The sequence below is a fragment of the Morus notabilis genome, unplaced genomic scaffold (assembly GCF_000414095.1).
Source record: "Morus notabilis unplaced genomic scaffold, ASM41409v2 Scaffold81, whole genome shotgun sequence".
Classification (NCBI taxonomy): domain Eukaryota; kingdom Viridiplantae; phylum Streptophyta; class Magnoliopsida; order Rosales; family Moraceae; genus Morus; species Morus notabilis.
In genome coordinates, this window is record NW_010357153.1 from 385,561 (window position 1) to 399,087 (window position 13,527).

Genomic DNA, 13,527 nt, shown 5'->3' on the forward strand with positions numbered 1-13,527 from the left:
CATCAAATGAAATTTTCCTCTTAAAAAAACTAAAATTTTTTAGTTGTTTTTATTTTTATTTTTATTTTTTGAAAAATGAACTAAAAATAAATAGCATTAGTATCAATTAATGATCTTATGCCTTCGTCGCCATGTATTACGTGGTTAAAGTTTTTTCATCTTATCAATAAATACAAAAACAAACGAAGAACGAGATCACACAAAAAGGAAATTTCTTTGGGATCGACCAAAGAAAAAAAGAAAACAAACAGGAAATTTCTTTGTAACAAAAACAAAAAACAGGAAAAGTTAAATAGTTATATAACTGATGAAGCTTTGATCTTAAAATCTCAAGAGGCTCTCAGTTCAATTTTTTGAATAGAATTCTTCAGTTGTTGCTGAAGTTTAGGCCTTGAAGGGGACAAAACGATGTCGTTCCAAATAGAACGAGGCTGGAATATAAAACTTGGGTCCTCATAAAGCTCATAAATGGATTCTGCATCGGAGTTCAAACTGCTTACCACTTTCAAACACTCTATTTCTTCACTATCAACTAGCAGCTTGTTGGCTCCATCTTTCCATCCTATTAGCTGCATTTTTTTAACCTTAATTTGGTCAGTAAAATCACATACAATTCGGCAGTAAATAATACAAGAAACTAGGTTAATTATAAGGCATAATGGAGTCAGTAATTGGAAAATATGTAAATATAATAGCAGTGTAATTAAAGAAGACCACCATAGTCAAAGGACTAGTTTGGTTAATACTCATATCAAGCATAAATATTAAGGTCTTAAATTTGAGTCGTTGCTCTCATATATGTTCAATAAGCAAACAACAACAGATTACTTTTCCTGAATATTTAATGGTTTGCGGGGAATTGTGGCAATTTAAATCTTTTTTATTTTAACTGTAAGGCCTGAAAAGTGTGGTTTAAACTGCAATTCAAATGAGTATTTGAATATGAAGTTAAAGTGTCAAACCTAATAGACAATAAAATCTGAATTTATGTTTGAATACATGTTGAAAACATGAATTTAGGGGAAAAAATTGTGCACAATAGCAAATAGGTCAGAATTGGGTGAATTTAGAAGAGAGGTAAACTCTGGCAGTGTTAGTTAGTTTAAACATGATGTATAATTCCAATAAAGTAACCCAAAATAACTTACCAAACAACAATTCGGATTGGGCTCATGAGTTCATACAATTTGAATCTATAAATGAAACACACTTTAAATTTTAGAAGTTAAATGGGGGACTTGCCCCCCACTCAATACAATGAGACGCCGGTCACTGTTTGTACGGATTAGGTTGGATACGGACTAGGTTGGGTTCGGATTAAGTTGGGTTGACCCGGAACCCTCATCGAAATGCCCAAGCCCTACGTTTATCTCTTCACTGCACATGGTGCATAAATTGCAGAATCTTTAAGATTTCCCATTTGGCTCCGCACAACATAGTGGGTAGCCAAATGTTAGCATTTAAGATTTTATTTATTTGCCACTACTTTATGTTGTGACATCTAAATAGATATTGTGGGGTAGGAAAGATTTGCATTACCTTTGGTGGACCTCCAATGGCATTGGTGCTATAAAGCCTTGCGTTATCCACAAGCTGGCAGTATTTTTCAAATGCGCTTGCAAATCTCTTGTGGGATTTCAACTGAGAATTCACCCTCACTGCCCTACCCACCATTATAGCTCTCCTGTTTAAGTACACCAAACAAAAATTTTGTCAACATTTTCTTAAAAAGCCCACAACAAATATATATATATATATATAATAAAGAGGTTATTTTCAGAATTAACCCTTAAAAATTGATATGAAATTAAAATTTCTTTGTTTAAGTTGATCTATTCTAATAAATGGACAGTTATGATTATGAGGTCAATAATAATAAAAAGATGACTATTATAAAAGGATAGTTTTGCATTTTTTTTTCTCTATACCTTATTCCTCTAACAACTGCTAGATAAGCATCACAAACCACTCCAACCAACTCGATTCTGTAGGGCTTTCTCCCGTGTGCCTCTAATGTTCCATTTTCCCTTGACACTTCTTCTCCTTCTTCTTCTTCTTCTTCTTCTTCATTTATTTGTTCCCAGTAATTTTCAATAACTGTACCATCCTCGGCCTTCTCATATCCGACCCCCATGCGGTACCGGAATTTGTGAACATTTCTTGCCATGGCGATCGTCTGCTCCACAAAGGGCGCCCATGAAAGTGTGCCGTCCATTATAACATCGCGCCCTTCATTCAGCGCCGTCACTAGTAATGATGAGGCGGCATCGGTAGATGATTGGTGTACCTGAATGTCAAGTGCGCAATCACTAATTTACATTTCAACTTTCTGACTTGTTGAAAACGTAAATAAAATAAAAAAAAATTTAAAAAAAAAATGAGAGGATTTATGTTTTTACCAATTCAGCAGTTTGAAGCATGTCATGATGATGAGAGCTAAGGGCCCTGTAGATAACATCGGACTCTTTGAAAGCATCTGCCTCTACTACCACTGCATTTGCTGCAGCTCCTGACCAAAATGCTCTGTCAAGAAGATTAACTTCAAATTCATTAGTTTTTTTTCCTACAAAATTGACCCATTATTGCCACACAAAAAAAAAAAAAAGTTATTTATGATCTCTCTAGTGGAAATGTACAATCACTACATAGTGACTAAATTTTGTTGAGTTGTCACAACAATAATACAAACATGTATAGTAAATAATGTTGAAGCAAAAATCTATAGGAATTGAAGGAGAAGAAAATTAATTTTGTACTAACTCTTTGAGAATGTCTTTGAGGACAGTGCTCTTGCCAGCCCCCATACCACCACCCATAAGAAGCAGCACTGGACTCCTCTGGCTGTGCGCCGCGGGCACCATCACGTCGTTGCTTTCGGATTCTCCGCTGCTAGGAGTACGGATCAATTTCATTTCCTCCACCAACGTAGAGATCATTCTTGTCACCTTTAGGTCTTTGGTGACCTTCTCAAATCTCTGTTTCCTGCCAACCATTAATAAGACCCCAAGATTTTATTTTGATTTTAATAAAAATATTACAGAAGTAGCCCACTTTATTCAATTTTTATTATCATGTAACATGGTGTTGAATGTCTTAAGATTTGTTTTCTATGCTTCTATATGACACTGTAATTTAATTTAAAAAAAATTAAAGAAAGAGAGTGGATGATCTTTTTCATTACAAAACAATATAACTGAGGCTTTAGGAAATTCTTTTGGTTTGGGTTATTTTGTGCCATGTTCTGGTTTCTTTTTAAATATGAGCACACTCAGATTTGAAATATTTATTACGATCAAAAACTGATTTTATTGGCAAATCCGTCCATACATCAGTCATTTGAAAGAGCTGATCGATAGCTATATCTAGGGGAGCTCTATTTGTATCTCTTCTGAAGGAGCCATGTGAAGAACCATCTTTATCTCGTGCATATATTTATTTTTTTTCCTCATTTTGTTGGAAAGGGAAATTACATTTAAACAAAAACTGAAAAACAATCAACACGGTAGAATGGTAATAAATGAGTGTAGTAGACTTGATACGTATGTTGATTGAATGATAATTATTATTACTTTTTTTTTTAATGGTGGTTGAATACCATGCTATAAGTCTTCCATCAACTTTTCTACATCACTAGTGGGACACTATGTGGTTGCAGGTAATAATCTAATAGAGATCCATACACTTGATTATACATAATATGTAGAATTCAAATCTCCACTTTTTTTTTTTTTTTTTTTTTTTTTTGCTCCAAGAGAAGATTGGTGCTAAGGAAAACAAAATAAGTAGTAGTGGAGAGGTGATCATCCGGGCAAGCAGCTTTCAGTTTATTAAGTATAATGGTAGGGCTTGTTTTAGGTCATAAAGGGAATAGTACTTTTAGCTCGTTCATCTAATTCTGCTAGTCTAGGAGTGGCTCTCTGCTTCGGGAGTCGCCTCCCTAAAATACGCCGACTTGATCAAGAGAGCCAAAACCTAGGGCCGCCCGCCGTAGCTTCTTTATATTTCGGGGTGGGGTTTGGCTTGAACCACTCCCATGAGGCGGAGTAAAAAAACTGAAACTAGCAACTCCCCCGAGTTCACCAGTAAGGCCTGAGGCCAAAGAATCAATAGAATTTACTTCGTCGTTGCGAAACGAGTCAGGAAGGTATATATCTATATATACGTCCCTTTTTTTTTATTATATTACAACTTTATTTTTCATTCGAAACAACACCTGTCGTGCTTTTTTAAAAGTTGTCTTTTATAGATTCAATCTATCCATGAAAAATTGTAAAAATTAAAGCACGATAATTTCTTGATGACTTATTTTGCCCCTATTTGGATAAGTTTCTTGTAGCCTATGCTATTTGATACTAAGTAGACCAGATGATATTTTGGTGCGTACTATCAATGGAAGAACACGCGGGCCGTGTTTAGAATTGATCACGTTTTTATTTTTCACGTTTTTTGAGAAAAAAATAAAAACGTTTTCAAAATGGCGTTTAGCGCAATAAAGACAAAAAACGGAAATGAAAACGATTTTTTGGTTTAGTGTCAAATGAGAGAGAAATGAAAAATGACTTTTAGTCATTTTTTATTTTTTATTTTTGTTTTCTCTTCTCGAGATTAGAGAGAGAGAGAGAGACATTAATACGTTTTTTTATACTGAAAATAATCTCTTTATAAAACTACCAAATGCATTTTCAAAAATGATTTTTGTCCGAGATTGAAAACGTTTTCATTTTCATTTTCATACAAAAAATAAAATCATTTTGAAACGAGTTATAAATGCGCCGACAATTTTTAAATTGGACACTTTATTATATATACTAAAGAATAGGCATGGTTTACTATGCATAGTACAGTGAAATAGTGGTTTCGCCCCTTGAATTTGAATTGTCGAGTTTTTCTCCCTTTCCTGTGCAGGGGCTTTTGGGTCTTTTCTTGCCCTATGGTCTGATTGTACACTTTTGTCCTCAGTTTTTTTATTTTTTTATTTGTTCTTGTATTTACTAATTTAAATCAATTATCAATAAAAATCAACATTTATTATTTTGAATACATATTTTAACAATCTTTTATCATTTCAGTTCTGAATCAAAGACAAAAGACCCACTCAGAAAATGCCCAATGTCCAGGTAATATAACTACTTCTAAATTCTTTGATTTACACTACATATAATTAAAGATTTTTCACTTTCTTAATTATTATTATTAATTTTTTTAATTTATATTTTGCAATTAAGAAGAACAAGAGAAAAAAGGAAAAGCTATAATAATTTGTAAGAAACTTTTAACTAAAATATTATATAGATATATCTATATGTATATGTATTATAAACTAATCCTATGTTATAAAAATTCCCAACATTTTGTATAATGTAACAATATTTTCTGTAGCAACGCGTGAACTTTTAGCTAGTTATTATATATACTAAAGAAGAGGCATGGTTTACTGTGCCTAGTATAGTGGAATACCGGTTTTGTCCTTTGAATTTAAATGATCAAGTTTGCCCTTTTTTTTTCCTTTCTTCTCCCATTCCTGCACAAGAACTTTTGGGTCTTTTTCTGCCCTATAGTTTGATTGTACACTTTTGTCCTCAGCTTTTTATTTCCTTATGTATTTTTGTATTTCCTAATTTATATCAATTATCAATAAAAATCAACACTTATTATTTTGAATACATATCTTAACAATCTTTATCATTTCAGCCATGGACTAAAGACAACATACTCACTAGAAAATGCCCTAAGGACCAACTAATACAACTACTTCTAAATCCTTTGATTTACACTACATATAATTAAAAGTTTTCAACTTTCTTAATTATTATTATTAATTTTTTTTTAATTTGTATTTGTAGTTAAGAAGAACAAAAGAAAAAAGGAAAACAAAAGCTATAATACATTGTAAGAAACTTTTAACTAGAATATTATATAGATATATCTATATGTATATATGTATATATAAACTAATCCTATACTATAAAAACTCCTAACTTTTTGTATATTACAACTAGAGCTGCAAGTTTGGGCCAGAGTAAACAGATCAGCCTGGGGCCGGCTACTGTTGGTCCATGCCTGCTACTATTGGCCCGGGCCGGCCCAAACATCATATTTTTAAAAGTCTTTTTTTAAATATCTTACAAAATTTTGGGTCGGGCTACTTTTTGGACTTAGGGCTTGGCTGGGCCAACCCTCTCTCTCAGCCCAACCCAAAATTTCCCTTTGAACCATCAGGCTCGGGTCAGATTGGACTGGACAGTCCAAACATACACCTCTAAATATAACGGTATTACCCATGGGCCAGCTTTTAGCTAGTATTATCCTTAAAAAAAAGTTGTTGGACCTTTTTTAGTTAGTGACTAAACAATAGAATAAATTCCATTAAATTCTTGTCCCCATAACCCTTTTTTCAGCAAAGTCGGTACCACAATACTGAGAGTATTGATGCTTGTGGGGCCTACATTAATCAATGAGTATCACTCAAACTAGAACTAGATAATATGCAAGAACATTTTAAATAAAGTTTATGCTTTCTGATGGTGATTTCCTTTAGCTCTTATCTCTTAAGGCTCATCCAGTGCTTTTAAATAATTTATGACGCGATTGTCTTATGTCTTTTCTTTCCTTATAATCAAGTTCTGAACGATTATATATGTTGTTATTAAAAGTAATATGATACTTTAAATAATTACGTCTTATACTGGGATTATGTCTAATGTCTTCTCTTTTAAATAATTATGTCGTTATTCACATATTAAAATTGCAACTAAAAAGAATTTTGGTAAGCTCTTTTTCTTATAAGCACTACAAAAGTCAAAACAAAAGCCAATCAATGTGTCTATCCAAACACATCCAAAATAGCTTTTCGATAAAAAAAAAAAAAAAAAAAAAAAAAAAGCAAGCTGGAAACTACTTAACGGACCTAAGTAAAACTCACAGAAAAGAAGTAATTGACGGAACTAGACTAATGGAAAAAAAAAAATTGGACAACTTGTCAACTAATATGTGAAGAAAACAACTTTATAAACTTGAAGTTTAGAGTGGAAAGGAATTTAAATTGAGGAAATATAATTATCTTTTCTTAAAGAATGCTCATTTATTATTATTATTTTTGTTTAGTTTTGATTAGATGTTTTCACATTTATTTTCAGTTTTACCGTACACAGTCGTAGATATGCTTGCATTTCTGAATAAAGCTTAACTAAGAAAATAAAATGAAAGTAAATTCACCTTGTAGCTGCCAATACAAAGTCCTTGAGTTTTGTTTTCGGTTCAGACTCCGCATTGAAAACCTACACGTACACGGCCATAGTAAGGTAACTTGGTTAACAATTATATATATATATATATATATATATATTCGCGTAAATATTTTTATATATGCATACTCGTATTATTCATATATTTGATGCTATTATAAACATATATGAATGACAAGCTCGGTTACTATATATCTTAAGTATATAAAAGGCTAAAAATTGAGTTTTGTAGAGTGGATTCAGTGGAATTAAGAGAATAGTCAGATGGAGAACTCAATATACAGATTCTCTTGAGGAAGAGGGATGAAAAATAAAAAGGAAGGAGAAGCAAAAAAAAAAAAAAAAGAGAAAAAAAGGAAGGAGCATTCTTTTTAATTGTATGGGAGAAGAGAAAAAAAAGGGGAAAAAAGAATGCCTATAAAACTCATTTGACTATTATGCTCTTGTATAAAATCAGAAAATGACTTGTGATTGAGGGAAAAGTAACTGTTTAGTAAAAAAAGAAAAAAAAAACAATATTCCTTTTCCATTCTAAAATTACTCCATTGTATTTACTCACATTTTTCCACTTTACCAACATAGTATTCTAGAGGTCAATAAAAGATGTGATTTTCCCTTTTTTTTTTCTAAGGACTTTCTCTTATAGAGTCTCTTTATTTATAAGATCAGTTTCAGACTGTTAAATCTGATCAAAATCACATCAGATTAAAAAAATATTTAACATAACTAAAAATAAAAAATTATCAATAATTCATTTTTTCTAAGAGAAACTCCATTTTTCCAAAGCTCTTTAATAGTCTTTCACTATTATTTCCTCTTGACTTCAAAGGCCTTTTCTTTTAACATTGACCAACGGATCCAAAGCTAGCTAAGAACATAGAATTCATTAATACGGTACTTAATTAATAATAATATACCTGAGTAATCATAAGAGAAGCTTGGCTCCAATGAAAGGCAAAATAGCCCAGAATGCATCTATCAAACTCTTCCACCAACACCACATAAATAGAATCCGCATCTTCTTCATTTGCCAAAAAATCATAAATAATTTCTTCACATCCTTTGGATTTCCTCAAGTACTCATTCGCTAACTTGCATAATTGTGGACACTCATTTGCATCTGAAAATCCTACCTGCCTAGCTGCACACATCCCACCAAATACTAATTTAAAACTCTATATATATATATATATATATATCACTTATTTGAAAAATAATGCATAAATATTTATTGTTTTAACATGTGAATTTTGGAAAATAAAATAATTACCAACAAAATGGGAGAAACTTTCAAGTTGGCCACGGCCGGATTCCGTCCTGTTAAGGCGTGGAATGATATGATGGTCCCTAACATCACTCGTCAGCAGCTGCTTGGAGAATTTTAGGCGGCGATAACATGCTACGGCGGCGGCAGTGGCGGCGGCAAAACCAAACGAGGAGGCGGCAAGGATTTGCGCCGTCCTGACTTTCCCATCTAAAAGAAAATGTTTAACGGGAATAAATTAGTTTAACCTGATATTCACTACACACATAGGGAGATCGAGAGAGAGAGATCGAGAGAGAGAGTAGTTGACGAGTAGTTGACTTACCATTATGCATCTTTTTGTTCATCAACAAACCAAGAGAGAGGAGACAATATTATAGCTCGCTGTATTTTTTTATTTTTTATTTTTTATTTTTATTTTTTTTGATAATAAGTAAGAACCGGGCAAGGACGATACTGCAGAAAAAGAGAAACCTGAAGCCCTTTTGGGCTTATCTTACTGGCAGTGGAATATAATCATGTGTTAACTGAGGTTGGTCCGAGAAATGCGAGGAAATTAACGGAGTTAATGGGTCAATGTCTATATGGAAAGGAAACTTTAGTGTCTTCTATATATATGTACGCATTTGGGATTCATCTTTACATGCCTAACTGCGAGGAAATTAACGGAGTTGATGGGTCAACAAATAAGTTGGCTAATAAATTAATTTATAAAGAAAATTGTTCAACTTACTCTTAAAGTATAGATATGAATTTGTACCCCTCATTTTTAATTAATATTTTTTTTATTAATATAATTATTTGATTAAAAAATATATTAATCAAGAATAGGGGTTAAAAATCTAAACCTATGGACTCTAAAACTATTTGTCTCATTTTCCTTAAATTATATTTTTCTTATATCTCTTCTAATTATCTCGTTTTTTATATTATTACTGAGAGTTTAGTTATATATGCTTTCTTTAATTTGACGAAATCAGCTTATAAATAAGATGTTGTTATTTGTAGGATATTGACGTTTGCCCGTTGTCAACTTTAATTTTTATAATTTCTGAGAGTCATCACTCACCACCCCTTTTCAATTTCTTTGGACAAAATTTCTTAAATATACCCCTGAATTATGTACTTTAATTCAACATGCCTCTAAATTTTATCCCTAAATTATATGTATAAATTCTTCAAAATGGCCCCTTGAACTATGTAATATTATAGATGCCCTCTAAATTATTAATTTTATATCAATTTCCTTCTCATTTTCTTTTAAATCAGAGAACATTAATAGTAGGAGGAACAAGTTAACTTAAAATTAATAGTTTAGTAGTCGTTAATAAATTTACAATTAGTACCATATAATCATTTTTTAAGTATTATAGACAAATATAAATAGAAGAGGGATTTTAAAAGATTTTAGAGACTACATGCGGATAAAATGAACCCTTTCCATAATTTGGGAGGGCATTTTAAACTATAATACATTATATTATTCGTAGTATTTATGAAATTATCCTATTTTATAGCTGACGATTATTGTTAATTTATATGTTCTTCTAATTTAGACCAAAATATTAACAGCAATCAGAATTTTTTTTTCAATAAACCCTAATTGTTTAATTTACTCATTAGAAAAACGTTCATGTTGGTTTTTTCAGGGGCAATTTAGTATGAAAGACCTTTTTTTAAGGGAAGGATTTTCATTCAATAAGAAAGTGATAGAAACAATCCAACTGGTGTAAATGACTTAGAATACAAGATATGTCAACCCCATTAATAATGACATCAGATACAATTCACTAATTTAGCATGGTTACTAATAACAATGTTTTCTCTCAACAAAAAAAAAAAAAACAAAAACAAAAAACAAAAAAAAAACACTGTACCCACCTCCCCACCGAGCACCATCCATATCTATCTCTATATGTTGGAAAAATGGCTTGTTAAGCTATTTTAAAGGCCCATTTTGAGGCCCATATTCGAATGTAGTCTAATAGGTTTTTAGGACGGATCTCGATGGATTTGTATTCTCCATTGTGAGGAGATCGAAATCGAGTATTCATACACTCAAAATGGTTTTTGGGTGAATGAGAAATTGATGGTCTAAATATGTTACTTGGAATGGTAAATGTAGAAGAAAATTGTAAAAATCCCACATTGACTAGGAGTGAAGCCAATGTGGTGTTTATAAGTGATTGCACTTTGATACCTAGGTAAGCATGTATACTAGAGAGGCTTTCTCATGCGCAAGGCAGGTGCAAATCATGATCTTGGCGGGTTGGGGCCTAATGTGTGTGCTTGCGGACACGAATGTTGGACTGAAAAACTCACTCCGTGTGAGCTTATTTTTGCTTCAGCCAAGACCTTCTAGCTTCCAGCCGTTTGCCCTTAGCATAAAGCTGTGCTTAATGGCTGGTAAATGAGATTAAAGAATGCTTAATACCGAGATTAATTGTGATGTTAAAGCCTGGTTATTGAATCAGTTTTTTCATGAATCTGGATGTGTATTGTGGCCGGGTTTAGGAAATATTTTATGCACAATTAAAATGGAGATTAAGGCCTTTAATTCCTGGTTTCATAACCTATTTTCCAGAGCCTATATAAGGCGACTTTACATGAAGGAGAGGGACACTTACACAGAAGCATATTCTGCTCTTCTCCCACGACTTCTTCTTCTTTTTCTAGTTTCTTTGTGTTCTTGTAGTTCGGTTTAGTGATAGAGGGAAGGTCCGAGTTCTAGTTCGCCGGACGGTTCCGATAGTGCATCGACCTACCGTCGTTGTCGTTGTATCTTAGGAGACGGACGTCCTACGTTGCCTCAAGCACTCACCAGAGGGGACGAATCTGTTTTAAGGAAAATGTGATTCACGTGCCTCGACATCCTTGCCACTTTCATTTCTGAGTTTTGGTAAAAAGGTTGAATTACAATTGTATGAATTTCGGTTTTGTTCTTCCTTACCTTGTTCCTCTTTTTGTATTATCCACTATTTCGGCTAACACTATAAAACTACCAATGAATGACTTCTCCACAAAAGATATAACCTAACACAAAATGGTCGGACAGAGAGAATAAACCACAGCCAAACATGATCAGTCCAAGGTCTGCTTACCTGTCAAAATGGCGACATCTTGGAGGAGAGCTTTTCTCCGCTCACCAAAACCAGGCGCCTTAATGGCAGCAATATTAAGTATGCCACGCAACTTGTTCACAACAAGAGTTGCCAGAGCCTCTCCAGTAACATACTTAAGCGATTATATTATATGCATTTAGATTGCTTCAATTATATAATATTTGTAATTTAATCAAATATATATTTTTAAGTTTTAAATTTAGTGCTTAGGCATCTTAAAACCATTACTTCTCAGGAATTTGTTGGAATGCAATAATTGAACTACTGCCTAATAACTTAAATCTCATTCATTTCACCGATTCGAATTTAGAATTTGAGTTTTACTGCTGTAAAAAGTTCTCAAAAATAATCACATATAACTTTTTTACTATAATAAAAAACTTTCACATAAAATCACATCTCAATTTAAATTAAAAACTCGAATTAACAAATTAAATGAGCTCTAAATAAATTATGATGTACTCTTCACCAAAAAAGTAAATTATTTATGTACGTCAGTTTGTGCGTAGTTATCACTTCTTTTTTTTTTAATATCTTTATTAAAAACACACAAAACACGTGTACATTGTTTTATAGGTTCAAAACACAAACTCAAACTTTGGTGTTGTATTACTTTTTCTCATAAAAAGTTTAAATGTGTTTATTTTACAACTTAAGCCACAATTAAAATTTTTTCGTGTGAGAAAAAATATTATAATAAAAAAATAGAATTTAAATTTTTGTAAACAAAATATTGCAACAAAAAAATTTTAATTGTAAAAAGAATAAGATATAAATTTTTGTTTAAAACTAAACGGACCAATAACTGTTCATAAATTTTCAAAAGTTGTTAATATGTAAATTAAAATAAAGAACCGTCTTATACTTTTTTAATAAAATATGCCTAAAAATGACGGCATTTTTATTCCAAAAAAGAAAACTCGAAGGCTGATTTCTTCACGTCTTTCTCCACTACAAAACAAAATAAAAAAGAGAAAAGAATAAAGAATAAAAAAGAAAAGGGAATATAAAAAAAGGTAGTAAACTTTTTTTTAAAAGGAACAACCAAATCAAAAATAAAACTAATAGTTGGTGGCCTGATATCCCAATTATCCAAATTTAAAAAGGTGACAGTTTTAAATTTGTTTAACTTGATTGGTCTGATATCCCAATTATCCAAATTTAAAAAGGTGACAGTTATTATTATTGTAAACATTTTTTTGTTATCATTGACATTGAAGTCTAGCTATTAAAGAAAGAAAAACATAAATTAGGCTGACTCAGCTATCAATCCGGGCACGATTTTCATTGGTTTCTTTTGATCCACTTGCATATATTATATAATTATTGTGTATAAATCATATAATATAGTCCTTTTATTTTCAAGTATGTAAATATAATTGAAAATTGGATCCACTTGTTGATGCACGTAATCATATACATACAATTATTCAGGGAAAAATGGTATAAAACTATTGGAGATGGTCGGGAATCACGTTTTCTTGAAATCCTACTTTTGATATTTGCAAAAAATTCAGAAGAATGACTTGCATGTTCTTGACATAAATACCATGTATATAGTAGTTGATTAAATCATCAACAACCCCCCATCCCTCGCTACACAAATGAATAGCTTATTAAAAATTAACACACATAATTACACACCTAATGAACACACATAATCCCTTTGAAAAAATAAAGAATATCCATGATTTTGCCACAAAAATCGTATGCGTTTCTACATTATCTTCACCATATTTATATATATACGAGTTTTCAATAATTACATTTTTATTTATGATTATTACTAAATATTAATATACAACACCGATTTATTCTTCTAAATAGATTATGATGATGATGACGACGACGACGGCGACGATAATGACAACCACAATAATATATAATAGGTATAATA

The 13,527-nt window shown here is 31.8% G+C and overlaps 1 protein-coding gene across 1 annotated transcript; it reads right to left on the minus strand.

Moving 5' to 3' along the window:
- Positions 1 to 288: 288 nt before the first annotated feature.
- On the minus strand, positions 289 to 9,074 carry LOC21399407. Its single transcript, XM_024167272.1, has 9 exons — positions 8,834 to 9,074; positions 8,515 to 8,718; positions 8,162 to 8,385; positions 7,216 to 7,277; positions 2,761 to 2,982; positions 2,400 to 2,523; positions 1,929 to 2,287; positions 1,540 to 1,684; positions 289 to 569 (listed from the first exon to the last, which is right to left on the minus strand). The coding sequence occupies exons 1-9, from the start codon at positions 8,853 to 8,855 to the stop codon at positions 330 to 332; spliced, it is 1,602 nt and encodes a 533-aa protein (XP_024023040.1). The 5' UTR covers positions 8,856 to 9,074; the 3' UTR covers positions 289 to 329.
- Positions 9,075 to 13,527: the final 4,453 nt, after the last annotated feature.